A 16,045-nucleotide genomic window follows, 5' to 3' on the forward strand; every position below is an offset into this window, starting at 1 on the left:
ATAAAAAGATGGGAATAAGCTAAGAATATTATAAAAAGAGAGGAGGAATCCATGGATCAGTCTAGAGGTTCAGAGCAGGCTTGTTGGAGGAGTAAATATTTTGAAGAATTAGTTCAAAGTAGAGAAGTGAAGAAGAGGAATGGCTGGCTTGTGCCATATGTGCAAACATTACTAGCTATCACCTTGAACCATGAAATCTAGCTAAAGAATTTCACTGGAAAATGAAATGTTTCAGAAATCTCCCAGACCTTGGGAGCTTGGAAAGCCATTTAAAGAGAGAGGGTCAGTCACTGCAAGCACACCACCTTGGGACAAATCTTTAACTGAATGGATATGGAGACACCTGTGCATATGCTGATAGAGCTGTGGCATTTTATACAGACACTCACAGACACATATATAATACATAATCATTTATTCCTTGCAATTGCCCTACAAAGTGAGCATTATCATCCTGATTTTACAGACTGCTGTGCTCAGCTAAGAGAACTGAATTAACCTACTTAAGGCTAAATAACTCATTGGTAATAGGGCCAACACTTGATTTTCTGTCTGTATGAGGTCATTCCTGTTCCACTATGCCACCTTGACAGATATTCTGAGGGGCCGATTAAAATGGCACTTATAAAGAAAAGAGAATATTTTAATACACTGGAAGCCCTTTCTTTCCCAACAAACATTTTTGAAATATCTTAGAGGTAGAAGACTGCATTCATATAAATTGTTGTAAAGATAAAAATGAAAAGGAAATGAAACAAAAATATATTTAGTAGATAGCTAAGTAGGGGCAAAGTGATCCAAAGCATAGCTCCAAAGAGACTTACCATCTGTGCACTGAAACGCTTGTTTTAACAAGTCCAACTGTGTTTCCTAACGATGCCAGTCCCTTCCCTTGGCTAATGCAGACTCCAGTTTACAGAATATATCACACTGAAACCTTCTTGCTGAGCGGAGCTGAATGCTGCTTTAACTTCCCAGCCGGGAGCTGGTATTTCATCATGAACCCGGCATATTAAATTGTTGTGTAAGTGGAAAGACCACAATGTCGGCCATATGGCAGTTTTTCTTCGCAGAAGAGAAGAGACTTTCAAATCAAACTGTTAACTCTGATGTCACAGTCATTAGTTTGGAGATATGGACCAGAGACTCCTATATCTCTTCCAAGTGTTCCTCCCTCCTTCCTATGCCCCATAAGAGTGATGGGTCCATTTAAAGTTGAAAAAAAAAGGGGGGGGGTCAACTTTAAGTATATTACATTATGAGCAGAAATTTCTATTCCATAGCAGAAGGGAAAATGCTTCTTTAAAATCAATTTCTAAGCCTACATTTAGGGTCATACTTCCCTCTGGAATGAGCTGGATTGATTTCAGACCATCAGGAATGGGTTTCCTGAGGTGAAAGAACAGAAGTGGTTCCACATAATTTCCTTCTCTAAAACAGGCCATCCTTTCCTTGAATTAGCTATCTCCATCCCAACTTTTTCTTGGCTCAGCACACTACTGAACAGTTTTTACAGCTCAGCTCGGAAATTACTTCATTCATCCATCCAAGAAATTTGTATTACAGTCTACTGCCTGCCAGATCCCACTCTAGGTGTTGCAGGTATAAGACAAGTTCCTTATTCTCATGGAACTAACATGCTAGTGAAGGACATGGAAAACCTTAAATGAGTAAGATGACTCGAATAATGACGGCTGCTGTAGAAAAATAACACAAGGTAAAGTGATACAGTGCTAGTGCATGTCCAGAACATCATAATCACAGGATTGGGGGTGATTCAGGATTTATTTAATACCTATATTAATCATTTTTAATTTGTTTTAATGATTAGATTTTTCTTCAAAGATTTTCTTTTCCTCAGTTCAAAACATGTAGAGTTTCTGAAGCTTTGATCTAGACCCAAGGTTCTCATTGACGTGTTCACCTCATCTTGTCTCCCCAAAGATGTTGTAGCAAATTCTTGTCCAAATCCCTGCAATGATGATGATGCCATTAGAGTTACTAATGGGGGTCTTTTGAGAGAAGGCAAATCTTCTCCTTCAGAGTCACTGGCAGAGGCAAACGCTTCCGCCTGAAGGTCATCTCTTTCACCAAATAATCACTTCTCTCCTGTGGGACCCACCTCTTCCCTCTCCCTGGCTCCTCTCAGGCCCTCAGGCATTTAGTTCCGGCACAAGTGGGCCAATGAACACAGCAAATGCAGAGAACCAAACATTAAATCCAAGATAATCTTTCTAAAATGTTATCCTCTGGGCTGGAAATGAAATTTCATATCCCCCGGGGGCCATTTTTTTCTCTCATTTTCACCCTTCGTGTATCATTATAGACTTCTTACTCAGAAACCACTGGGAATTAGGTTTATTCTTTGGTATTCCCAAAGTCCTACAGACTTAGACACTTTAAAAACACTAAATTCCATTAGGCAGAGTATTACGCTGAAACATTTTTACTGAATTTTTTCAGTTTTTGGTTATTAAAGGTATCAATATTTTGGCTTTTTCTTCGTTTCAGTGGTCCCCAAGAAAAATCTCAAGAGGGCAGTCTGAAAATATAGCCAAGACCAATTATTGCCTGTTTCTCTTCTTTTCACAGTTTTAGTGACAAAAGGGCTCGGCTTTGAAGATGTTCAAATTAATGATGGCAGGGATGTTGATTCCCCCCCCCCAAAACAGTACATACTCTCCAGCAAAACTGCAAGGTGTAAGACTACATTCACACAAAAACATGGTAATCCTGACCAATAAGTCATTCAGAAGAGCTCGGTAAACCAGAAATGACCTAGTATTTGTTCAACCGCATTCAGTAATTCTCTCATACATGAGATATCAGACACCAACTATTCCCAATCGTCTCTGATAAACTCCCTGTATGGTTTAGGAGAAAATCACAGGAGGCGAACTTAAATTTTTAATCAACTACATAGTTAAGGGCTTTTTATCAACCAAGGTTTGGGACAACAGCAAACTTCTACTGGATAAAGTTCATATTTAAGGGGAAGAGGTTATGATTCAGTTTTTAAATTTCCTTTCTTGATCTCTCCAACAAGAATATATGTGGCAATAAAAGCTCAAGATGCAAAATGATACTTTCAGAATGTATTTGCTCTAGTATTATCATTTTCCCTAATTTAGCTTGCCTGAAATTTTCCATGTAAGATTATCTGCCTGGAGCACAAGCATTTTGAAATCCTGTAATATGTTATTCTTTATTGTAACATTCTGTTGTTCTTCCGCAGCTGATCTGTGATCACACGTGATCACAGTCACGTCCAGTAAGAAAATTAATCTCCATCTACAATACAACATCTTGGTAGAGCTGTGTCCACATACTGCAAGGATGTGGACAGACACCTGTGTGTTTAATTTAACCCAAAATAAAGGAAATCAGAAAACTGAACTCTAGAATGACCAAACAGCTTAGTTCAAATCCCTTCTTTACTCGGAACTATGTAGTTGTAGCCAGAATGCCCTGATTCTAAAGGCACTGAAGCCAAAAAACAAGCTAGACCAGGTCCAAGAGTCTCACAAACTGGGAATCAACTCTTATCTAGATCACTTCCTTTCTAGTCAGATACAAAAAGGAGAAGACATGTAGAACACAAGATATGGAAGTACTATTTTGGTTCCTCTTTCACTGGCAAATTTATAATGATAATAATGATACCCTAATCCACTTATATTATTTAAAATGATAACCTGTTAGAAATGATGAGTCCAAACATTGATACTGTATCCTCTCCCTTCTCCAACTCGTAACAATACATGCGCAAACATGCATATTACACATACAAAAATGTTTCAGTACCAATATTTCCAGTCTCTTGTTGAGGCAGGAAATATTTGTGGTTGTTTTACAATTACAAATATCTTATAAACTCCAAGAAAATAAGAACTTTTTGTGGTGCTCATTTTAAGTCCTTACAAGAGGATAAATAAGTATGAACTAAATTAATAAGTGAACTGTTGCATTGTGCAATGAATTAAATTAAGATTTCAAATGCTCTTTCTTTAAGGAGTCTAATCTGTATTGGACTGTAATTAAGGTTCTCATTCATGTCCAGTGTGATGGTGTTAGTGTGAGTGGCTATTAATTGACTTGCTGGCATCAAAAATATTTGGACACATCTTTGGAACCTTCTTTCTTTGGAGCACACATGCATATCCCAGCAAAGGGAACCACTCACTGCATGTCATTAAAACATCAACTTGTTGTTAATGTATTTCTCTTGTGACATATAGTATGAGGTACAGAGAAACTTTGTAAATACGCCTGGCACTTTAAATTTCTAAGGATATTCAAACATTTCAATAAACTTACTATACCCTGCACAATAGGTGATGAAATGCAATTTAAAGTGACTAAACTTTTCCCATTTCATTATCCTTTTGCTGAACTATTCTGACCGGTAATTTCACTCTTCTGTTCTAAGTAAATGCAGCCATGGAGAAGTGTCTCCATGGGTAATAGATAGGTCAAAACAATCACGCATAAGTGGAGCATGCTTAGAATTAGCAAGTACAGATTATTCAGCAACAGGCTAGGAGAAGGGAATTGTGTGTGTAATGTGTTTCATAATTCAATCTAAGAGGAACAATCCTTGTTTTCTGAAATGCTATGAAGTAATAACATTGCTAACCACCTGCAGGTAGTGTACCTTCTGCTGTATGAAGAGCAGTGGCCTAAAGTGACAGTCTATCACTGTCACTGCCGATCTCTGTGGCCTAGGCATCTCTCAGGCTCCTCATTTGCCCAAGGGAATGAGATAATGGATTAGAGCCTACCTAATTCCAAATTTTACGGAAATGTTTCTGAATAATTTAGCTTTAAAAAAATATGTCTGTTCTTCCATTTCCCTCCTAATGCATTTGGGAAATTGACATTGAAAGTAATAAAGACTATATATTTTTGTAGTTACCTTAATCTAATGTGGAGTTATATATTTCAAATTACTTAGCACAATGCCTGACACATTGAACACAAATTATCTGGAGAATCTGGATTTTATGAAATCCTAAGTGTCAGTTCTTGGGTGTGTGTGTGTGAATATGCATATACACGCATGCGTGTACAATGAGGGAATTAGAATGTTCAGAGTCAAGGTTACTTTTAACTTGTAAAAGCTTTCAAGATTATTTATTTCACTTCCACATTCCTGTGTCCAACCATAGCCACAAACCGATTTAGAGTGAATTTCACTGGTATTGCATTAAGACTAACACTGACTCCAAAGAATATACAAATAGATCTTTCAGTTCTCCAGTGCTGATTCACTCGACATGAGCACTGATTCAAAAATACCTCAGTAACATCTTGCATGGGTATCTGCTGCTCTATATGACATCAGTCCAGTTGCTTTTGTTACCAACTAATATCATGGCACAGATTATGTCCCAACTGTTGTTCTAAGCATTCTGTACGTGTTAAATCATCCACTAATCTAAACAAGCCTAATGAGGTAGAAATTACTATTATCATCCTGATGCTACAGATTTGGAAACAGGGGCTTGGAGAAGATCAGAGACTTTCTCAAAACCCAACAGCATCTCAAGATCTGACTCTGAACACCCACACCCTTAAACAGTATCCTTCTGTCACATTTCAAAGGGCTTCACAACCAGCCCCTGACACTTTCTACTTTTTCGCTACCCATGAAAAAGGGTTGTAGTTAATTTTCACGCACTAGAACATGAATCTTCACCAGTATCACCTGCCTCCATTTTTTTAATGCTAAGGTCTTGTACTGGAAAATATCCTCAGTGATAATACTTCTGTGGACTCTAGAATAAGCTAGAAGACACTTTGGATACTCAAAAAGCTATTAAAAACAAGCAAGCTGGCAAAAAGGAGATGCTCCCACGAGTGCCATTCCAACAGAATCACAGACCTGGAAGGCTGCACACAGTGTCCATTTTAATAACTCATTTTACAGATGATGATCCCAAGCCTTAAAACATTAAACAAGTTGCCAGAGGACATGCAGTTGGATTGGGTCTTGTTGACAGAGATGGCACTGGTCCCTGGCGCTGTGGATGCTGAGCGCTCTGCCACATCATGTGGCTTCCTGATCCTCTTATAGTTTTGTTCCTAAAGATAGAATTTGATAATTTAATTTGCAATATTATGAGAGCAGGAACAATCAAGCAATGAAATATGCTTGAGCTACTGAGACATAACCTTATAAACTGCATATGGTGCACAGGTCAGCAGGGGTTGCCACTGTACAGTGGTACAGTTTTAGCAATGTGGAACTTCAGACTTGAGGGGAGGGTCTAAATTTAAGAGTAAGTAAAACTTGGACACAGAATTAAAAGCCTCTGATATTGGCACACGTGGAAGGCCACATGGAAAAGGAGCAAGCTAGAGATAGAGTTGAAATGAGGACACAGTGAGAACCTAGCCATCTGTCTACCAGCAATTACATGCATAAACTAACCACAGGACACCACTGCCTCCAAATGAACTTGTTTAAAGAGTGGCTGTCCAAGATCATAAATACTGTGTTGGGAGCATTTATCAAATAAGATCTTAACAATGTTTTAAACTGAAATTCTACATTATGATAAAGAGCCTGGAATGCTTCATTTGCATACCTCCTAACTCTTTTATAGGATAAAAATACGGCTTTGAGAATGTCATAGAACTTTTAATTGCTTCCAAATGTATACCTAATGCCTCAGAAGGTACCACTTATTATTCCCACAGAAAGATGGTCTTCCTTCAACTCACCCCACTCTGGGCTGATAGTATAGAATAGAAAAAGTGGGAGGAAAAAAAGATAATATTAAAAATAAAATTTGAACCCAAGCTCTTTCCATAACTTGCTGTCCTTTTACACTGTGTTGAAGTGTGCCTACTCAAAGACTTTTCCCCCACTTTCTTTCCCAGACTCCACAAATACAATGAAGTACAATAATGATCCTTAAAGAAGGTGTCACAACAGAATAATAGCTTGCACAACTTTAATCCAAAGAACTGGGAGTACTTTACTAATGTTAGCTCACTCATCATACCCGCCTGTGACGGGGATGAACAGATCTGCTGAAGTGGGGCAAGAAGACCTTAGTCAGCGATGTGGTACTGCGGCTCTCAAAGCCAAATGTGAGGCTGGAGAGCAAAAAAAACAAAAAAAACCCAAAAACAAAAACAGAACAAAACAACCAATAACACCCCCCCCCCAAAAAAAGCCAACATCAACAAAATAAAAACAAAAAACTCAGAAAAAAAAAGCTCAGAAGGAATCTTGCTGCTCTATTCAGCATCAAATGAAGTATTACCAAAATACTGAGTCTAATGATGTGGTTCACATTTATGATTTTTGTTAAGAAACCAGAGGAAAAACAAAGAAGGGCAGATACTACAATTAAATGTTTGAAAAATTGAAAAGAAATATAAATAGAGATCATTTATTAAAAGCTTGATAACTGACTTCATGATGTAAAATATTATTTAATTAAAGATGATTTCAAATTTAGATTCAATGCCACAAATATTTATTCCATTAAAAAGATCTATCAGGGAATGTGCTAAAGATGAAGATGCAAATAAAAACATAAAATGATCAGCATAGTAGGAATCTTTTAGTCCCATAGTTTCTGTGTACTTTTTATATAAATGTTGCAAATAAATCAGAAAATAATTAGAGATGGAGAGAAAATAAGGAAAATAGTGTAAATAACACATGAAGGGAAAAAGTCTTAAAAGTATAACCTTAACTTAGTTTAAGTAGGCCTTCCCTGAAATATAGATTCTTCTTTTTGTAACGTTTAAAACATATCATCATTGTATCCATCAGAATGCTTGGAGATGCTTCATTTAACACATTGTTAGTGTTCTTTGGTTAACTCACTCTTAACAATATTTCATTTCTAAATTTCTATTTAGCCATTATTTCAACTGTCATATCCTAGACCTAGTTATCAGTAGCTTAGCCAACTTCAAAGCTGCCATTCAGATCACCACTTCTTGGATTTCCAACTCAATTGATTCTACTGCTCTAACTCAAGTAATTCTTTTTCTATCCCACAAGTCCATCCAGTTCATTAGCACCAGTTCTTATTCCCCCCTCTGGTTACCACCTTCCCACGTAACTAAGTTAGGGTGCCCGGCCTATCACTAAGATGACTTATAAGTACATCATGTTCTATGTATGTCGCTAGTTCTTTTTCTGGATACAAAATAGAGCTCGGCTTCTATAACCCTTTCCATCTCTCCCTTTGCTCTGTCAGGTGATATTTTTTGTTCCTGGAATCTACCACCTCTGTTTCCACTTCAGGAACTTTGCTGTTGCTATTCTCCATGCCTTTCCTGAAGAAATTAAATGGCTAGTTACCTCTTTTTATTAAGGTCTCTTCTCTACTCAACTCTTCTTTCATTAACTTGTTTTATTATTTGTTTCATGGTATCTATTACTTGAAATTATTTCATGTATTCATTAATTTTTTGCATGTTGGATATCTCCCCAAGTACATAATATCCATGAGTTCTAAGATTTTATCTTATTTGCTACTCTATGACTAATACCTGGAATTCTGCCTGGAACACTGAAGATTTTCAATATCTATATGTGAAGGAAAAAAGGATTGAAGGATTGAAGAAAGGAAGAAAGGAAGGAAATTGATATCATTTGCTACATTTATGAGATAAATTAACTCTTAGGGATATTTGAGGATTAGCATGAAATAAAGATTTTTTGAAAGATTGGAAAATATCTAAGAATAAAAAAATAGGGAAAGATAACACTCCTTTATACTATGCTAGATAAAATAACCTTGTAAATTCCTTTCAGCCCCTTTTTACAGCAATCTAGATCTGTTTTATCCAATATGGTAGGTACTAGCCACATGTGGTTATTTATATTTAATCTAAATTAATTACAATAGAATGAAATTAATAATTTAATTCCCCAGTCACACTAGCATCAAATGCTCAATAGCTGCATATTGCTCCTGGCTAGTTTTTGAACAGTATTAAGTAGATACTATTTCCATCACCACGGAAAGTTCTACTGGATAGCCTTGCTCCAGATTACACTGTTAAATTCTAGAACTATATTATCCTTAATAGAGTGAGATCTATTTAAAATTACATAGAAAGTAATTTAAATATTAACACTGAACTTCTCAGAAACAGGTAATGTCTTGTGTTTCATTTAGTTTAGCTTATAATTTATCATTATTATTTGTATTGATTTCCAATCTTGAGATAAAGAGAATGAATTGAATCCAGTATAATACAAAAGTGAATGGGATGCTTGACTGCTTTTCTTTTTTGAGGCTGGAGAAAAAGCAGAAGAAGAGATAGAGATAAAGAATAGAGACAAGGGAACATATATCCATCCACCATCCATTCATCCATTCACTCACTGTACAAGTTCTCACTGACTTTGTGTGACAGTTCAAGCATTGTTCCTTGGTGTTGCAGGTTTAAACTGGAAAAAAAATCACAGTATCTAAACTTAGAAAATTCATAATCTAATATGGAAGATTGATGTATAAAATAATAATGAAAACAGTTCAATATTAGGTTAAGGTTAAAGTACTATGAAAACAGAAAGAAAAAAATTGCCTGCCTGGGGGAGATTAAAAAATAATACTTGAGTGGTGTCATAAAAACATGAGAAGCAATGTGTCAGCCTAAAGAGTGAAGGGGGTTGTTTTCATTTTAGTTTTAGTTTTTTTAAACCAAAGGGATCATTCTTTGCAAAGGCAACATTTGCTTGCTTATATAAGAACTAGTAGTTTTAGGGGGTTGGGGTAAGGGTGTCAGAAGGGAAAGATATGCACTGAGATTAGGAAAATAGGTTTGGCCAGACTGTAGAGGGTTTTGGAGATGTTCTTAAAGAATTTGGGTATTATTCTTCTTTGTAGAAAAGGCAAGGGACACAATCAGATAAACTTTCCTGAATGAGGAATAGCTAGAGTGGATGAGAGCACAGAGAGCAGGGGGCTGGAGCCTCCCCTTCTGGGAGTGCTGGGACACAGGCATGAATGGAAAGGTTGGGCTTCAAAATAAAAGGCCCACTGGTTACTCTCAAATCACCAATGCAGATCTCCTCCAAGGAGAACCCTTAAAGAAAACATCAATCCAGGAGATAGCTTTCACTTAGACTATCCTTATTGGGTGATGTATTTACCCTGTATTTGCTCCAGTTAGCTTGATAGAAAGCCCTACTTCTTTCTACCCTCTGAGCTATGCAAAATGAGGGAAAAAATCTTCCATCTGTTCTTTATTACCAGAAATTCCCTTAATGGCATATACAGAGTTTATTGTTACAAAAGTTGAATAACACAAGTAAAATGTGAGTACTAGAGTATTGGTAATCAAATTTTCACAATTTATGTTTTCAAAAGAAGGAGAAAGAACATTTAAAAATATTCAAAACAATTTTATATTCTAAGGTGAGTCATAACCTGCCAGATTTGTTTTGGCTTGCCATAGAACTTCATACTTTTCACTAAAATAATTTTAGAAATGTACAATGGACTAGAGGTAGAGTAAACTGTAAGCTACAGATTGGCAGATGCTCCATTCCTCTTACAAATAATGAATAGTCACCATGATGGAATTGTCTGTGGTTTTTCAAACCTGTGGCTTGGTTTAAAATTTAAAAATACCAGATGATTGTAATCTGACCAGATGCATTTTTGGGCATAAAACTCTTAAATAGGCACTTTAACTATATAAAGTATCTGGCAGTCTCCTTGAGGTTGTCAAAATGTTAGACATGATTAAGCAGCGTTTAATACCAAATGATTTATAATGACAACAACTGTGGGAAGTATTTTCTTTCTGCTAAGTTTATTTCACATCATTATACTATAAGAAGAATTTATGGGACAAACATTTGGAAAGAAGCAAAGTCAAGAGACTGAATCAATTAGAACACTTTGGTGTGGAAAGACAACCTCTAAGAGATCAATGGATAGAAATAGTAACAATGAAACATTATATTAGAAAAAAATAAAAGCTTGTCTTTAAAATCATGAACTACTGAATACAAAGATAGACTGAAATTTTAATGAAGTATATGAATAGCAGTTTAACTTAGTGGATAATATGTTAATGGCATGATTAAAAGGAGAGTCAGGTAGAACATATTGATTACAAAATGGTTTAACAAATGCATGTATAAAAGGGCCATGGATGGCTCTGAAAGGAAGCTAAGGTGTACTAATGCTTAAAGCTGACATCCTAGAGGATCATCATACCCTCTCTTAGGAAGCAGTGAAGACCAGTGGAGAAAACACAGGCTTTGGGGTCAGATTCATAGCTGAGTTTGAAACCTGGCTTTGTTCTTTTCAGGTACATGGAATTTGCCAGATTGTTAAACTTCTCTGAGGCTCATCTCTCTCATACGTAAAAAGAGAATTATAAAAATTTTCCTCATAGAAGGAATCAAGGAGATTAGGAACTTCTTTTTCTGCAAGGAAGACCCTTACTTCTTTAGTACCCAAAACTCACTGCCTCACCATTTACCTGGGCTCAGCCATGAGGACCAATCTCGTTAGTTTTCTTAGTCCCACTGTCCATCACTCTCAGTAGGAAGCCTGGGACTCTTAGGTAATCTCGCATGCCCGAATGCTAATCTCCACCTGGCAAGGAAGGGCAAGGAGGTGTTTCTTATCCTTCTTCTCTGCTTCAGTTTTCCTTGAAGCATTTATCACCATCTGATACTGTGGCCTAATATTTCAGTAATTTCCAGATTTCTTTATTAAATTTCTTCTTTAAAATATAACGTAAAAAAGCTCCATGACTGTGGATAATTTTGTCTATTTTGCTCAATGCTGTATAACTAGTACCTATAAACCTGCCTAATACACAGCAGGCACTTAGATAATGTTCATTTTCTTTTATTCTGTCTCCTAGAACATTACTTGGAACTCTGTTGGTGAGAACACTGAATACAATGATGCATGAGTTAATATAACACACTCTCTCTCCCACCTGCACATAAAAAAGGGGGGGGAGACCTCTCTAGACACATGTGTGTGTGTGTGTGTGTGTGTGTGTGTGTGTATATATACAGAGAGAGAGAGAGAGCCCAGTATTATTGCAGAAATAAATCAAGTTAGGAAGTTATGCACAAAACACAGAACTCTGAATGCGAGCTTTCTTCGAATGTCTCCTTATCTCACTATTTTGCTTGCCATTTAGTTGGAGTGTATTCTGTGCACTGAATACATTTACTTAATCCAGACACTTTAGAAGAATGGAAAGAGCATTCCTCAGTTGATCCCTGGCTCTTCTGCTTAAGAGTACTATGAACTTGCCATGCTCAGCTTATGGAAATGTAAAATTAGTATGCTACAAAAGTTTACTCTATCAACTTCAAAATTTTCATATTAGACACTTAAAGAGGTATACATAAAGAGGTAAACCCTAACATGCTAAATAAGTACAACTTATTATTATTATCGGGTTCTAATAGCCTTTGTTTGGATTCTTTGGTTTTTAAATTGAACAAATATCCACTGCACGTGTAAAAGAATTGAAAGTATGCTGACCTATTTTCTTCCATAAAATTCTCATCAAAGGACAGGTCCACTAATAGCCTGTTGAGGTCAGCATAGTGAAATTATGAGTGACACTAAAAGCAGTGAATCCAAACAAAGTATTATTTTGTAGAATTTCTTACTGAAATGAGTTGGGTTGAATAAGTAGATATTTGACTCAAGAATAAACTACAGAAGAAATATTTGTTCAATGGTTAAAATGGGAGGTAACTTCACTGGTAATTTTATAAGGTTAAATTTAGAACTGATCACGTATGTTTTAAAAGAAATTTAGAAGAATGGAGAAGAATATGTATTTTATATAAAATTGCATTTTGATTTTTATAACTATGTTTAGTAATTGAAGACCATCTCATTCCTCTTTAAAAACAAACCTCATTTAATCCCATTATCTTTCTTATACATCACTTGCTATCAATACAATTATTGTATTGCTGTCAAACACAATTCTGGATGATACTGTAATGGTGAATTCAAGACAGTAAACATTTGTCAAAAACTGTAAAACTTTACAGCACAAAAATGTAAGTGTAAATCTGATGGTATGGAAATTAAAAAAGAAATAATTTAGGTAGTCATGAGTTCTCTGGATGGAATTCAGAATGTAACAAAAGAATGTAAGTCTATTACAGTTGTATGAAACCACCTCAGTGAAGGAGGGGGAGGAATAAGATGCTGACCTAAGCATCTTTGCAAATGAATGAAGAGGCAAAAGGAACTGTACGTAAGACTGTACTCTAGTTGATAAAGTTATTTCCCATGGATGTACTGGTTAACAATTTTAAAACCACTGTCAATCTATACTAGAACTGAATAATTAAGTAAGTAAATGGATGATGGATTGTGGGAACCAAATTTCTTCCTGTTGAGGGGTGTACTACAGATAAACAAGGGAAAGAGGCTAGAATAATTTCTGTGGTAATGGATTAGAGTTGGAAATATCAGTATGTATTCATATTTAGCTTAATATGGATACACTATGGCTACACATAGAAATATTTACAGACATGTGTATACATACAACGTAGTATGTACATATGTTTCACTTTGCCTTGTCAGCTGAGAGGACCTGGAAGTAATGGTAATAGAAATGAGTCACCTAGTGTCCAGATGATGGTTTCTAAAACCAATCTTCAATCAAAGGAATCAGGGATCCTTGGAAAAATGGCTGATTCTAGGACTGAGTAAGGAAACGTGTAAGATGAGCTTAGAGCATCATGTAGTACTAGAAAACAAGAAAAATCTCAAAACAAAACAAAACACAAACCCATAAACATTTTTCCCCAAACCACTTCCCCCCAAAGCTGGATTATACTTGTATTGCTTACTATCAGCTTTTATTTATTTCCATCAGCTTTCAGTTTCTCTTTTTCCTTGTCAGAATTTTTAACAAAGCAAATTGCCACTTGTGACGGTTAATTTTATGTGTCAACTTGACTGGCTATGAGGTGCTCAAATTAAGCATCATTTGGGGGTATGTCCATGAGGGTGTTCCTGGGTGAGATTAGCATTTGAACCAGTGGACTCAGTCAAGTGAACTTTCCTTTCTAGGGTGTGCATCTTCAACCCACTGGGGGCCTAAACAGGAAAAAAAAAAGAAGGCGGCAGAAGGCATTCATTCCTTTTCTCCTGTCTCACTGCTTGAGCTAACATCTCATCTTACTTTCTGCTCTCAGACATGATTTACACCATTGGTTCTCAGGCTTTTGGAACCAGACAAATTAAACTACCAGCATTCCTGTTCTTCAGTTTCAGAGGGCAGATCATAACACTTGTCAGCCTCCATAGTCACATGAGTCAGTTTCTCATGATAAATCTCCTTCTGTGTATATGTATCCCGCTGGTTCTGTTTCTCTAGAGATCTCCAACTAATACACCACTCAACCAGAAGCTACATTTCCCAGCCTTCATTATACCTAGAGGTACTCTTGTGACTAAATTCTGGCCAATCAGATGTGATAGGGCAGTGATGTTGGCCATTCTGGGCACACATCTAAAGAGAAACTGCTCACTCTTCACTTCCTCTGTCCCCTCCTCCCTCTCCTGTGGCCCAATTTGTGGAAGGGAACCAATGCCTTTTGTGAAAATGAGGAAACACTCTAGAGGATGTCAGACCAACAAAATAAATGAAATCTGGGTGCATGAAAACTGTCCTGAGGGGAGCCATCTGACCCTCCTGGGACATTTGTTGAGAGGAAAACATACTGTCCATCTGCTTAAGCCACTGTTATTTGGTTTCAGTTCAAGAAGGTGAAGGACTACTCTAACTAATAGGGTAGTAAGTGCATGTGCCCTGAACGGGCGACCCTGAAATGTGAAAACATACCGTATAGACTTTTTATCAGAATTCAAATAAAAGCCCATATTCAAAACCAACAAACAACATCCTGACATCTCCAAATTTCTGATAAAGATACTTATCGCAGGTAAATTAGACTTCAGCTCAGCTGAAGTTTCTTTTTCACTCACCTCCAAAGTAAGAGCCATCTGTCAGCTTCATTTCTTTACTGGATTTTGTGATGACACCAGCAACACCATGTTGAATGAAATACATTTTTTTACCCACCGCTCCTTCTCGTATGATATAATCTCCAGGTTGAAACACCTCAAATCTCAACTTGCTCAGCATGGCAGTCACAAAATTAGGATCCGCATTAGCAAAAAGAGGCATTGTAGCCACTAGTTTCCGACAGTTGAAGTTGACTATCTCCTAAAGATGGCAAGAATAAACAAATATTAAAAGAGATATTAATCATTTCAGGAAGAAAATCATATGTTAAAATTAAAATTCTATATATAGTATACATTGCAATTTAAATTAAGAATTAAAAATACATAAGCTCTAATAATCTTCATATCTTTTCGAAACCAGGGATTATGCTTTATTTTTGTTGACATATTCCCATCACGGAGAGCAGTATAGGCACATATTAAACATTCAATAAATGTGAATTAAATATATACCAGTTTACCTTTTATAACTTTCCATTTCTTTATTATTCTTTATACAGAATTAGAACAAAATTGTGGAAGAGTTTTAGCCTCCCTTTGATCTGCTTTTATGAAGAAAGGAAGCCGTAACATTTCCTATTGGCCATGACATTACTGCTTCGATGGTCACAACTGAAAAATCTAACTTGCACCTACTGACTGGAGTTCTGAAACAAGAGCCCAGCTGCCAGCAAAATGCCAGCAGCATTTTGACGTTTTCTTCTTAATGTTGCTTCCCATTAAAGCAAGGAGACGTAGTGTCACATTACACATTGCACAAAGGAGACTAGACATAATCTGTAATTATACATTCAGTCTGTATCTGGGCTAGATCAGAAAATCCCTCCTTAAAAAGCCTCCTGGGCTTTCATGGGAAGTCCTGGACTGGACAGAAGCCGTATTTTCCTTTTCCTGAATTGTTCATCTTATTTCTGGGAGCAGGACAACTCTAAATTAAGAGATTTATATGCTTGACTTCATTCTGTGGATTCTAGTCCAGATTAGACATAGGGTTGTCATTATGAACCAAAATAGGGGTGTGG

The 16,045-nt window shown here is 36.6% G+C and overlaps 1 protein-coding gene across 1 annotated transcript in view; it reads right to left on the reverse strand.

Moving 5' to 3' along the window:
* HCN1 (hyperpolarization activated cyclic nucleotide gated potassium channel 1) overlaps positions 1–16,045 on the reverse strand; it is a 325,260-nt gene that overhangs the window by 22,662 nt on the left and 286,553 nt on the right. The window contains exon 6 of the mRNA XM_032471845.1: positions 14,982–15,222. Within this exon, the coding sequence (XP_032327736.1) occupies positions 14,982–15,222 (241 nt within the window). The remainder of the gene's footprint in view (positions 1–14,981; positions 15,223–16,045) is intronic.

This window comes from Camelus ferus, chromosome 3 (genome assembly GCF_009834535.1).
Source record: "Camelus ferus isolate YT-003-E chromosome 3, BCGSAC_Cfer_1.0, whole genome shotgun sequence".
Classification (NCBI taxonomy): Eukaryota; Metazoa; Chordata; class Mammalia; order Artiodactyla; family Camelidae; genus Camelus; species Camelus ferus.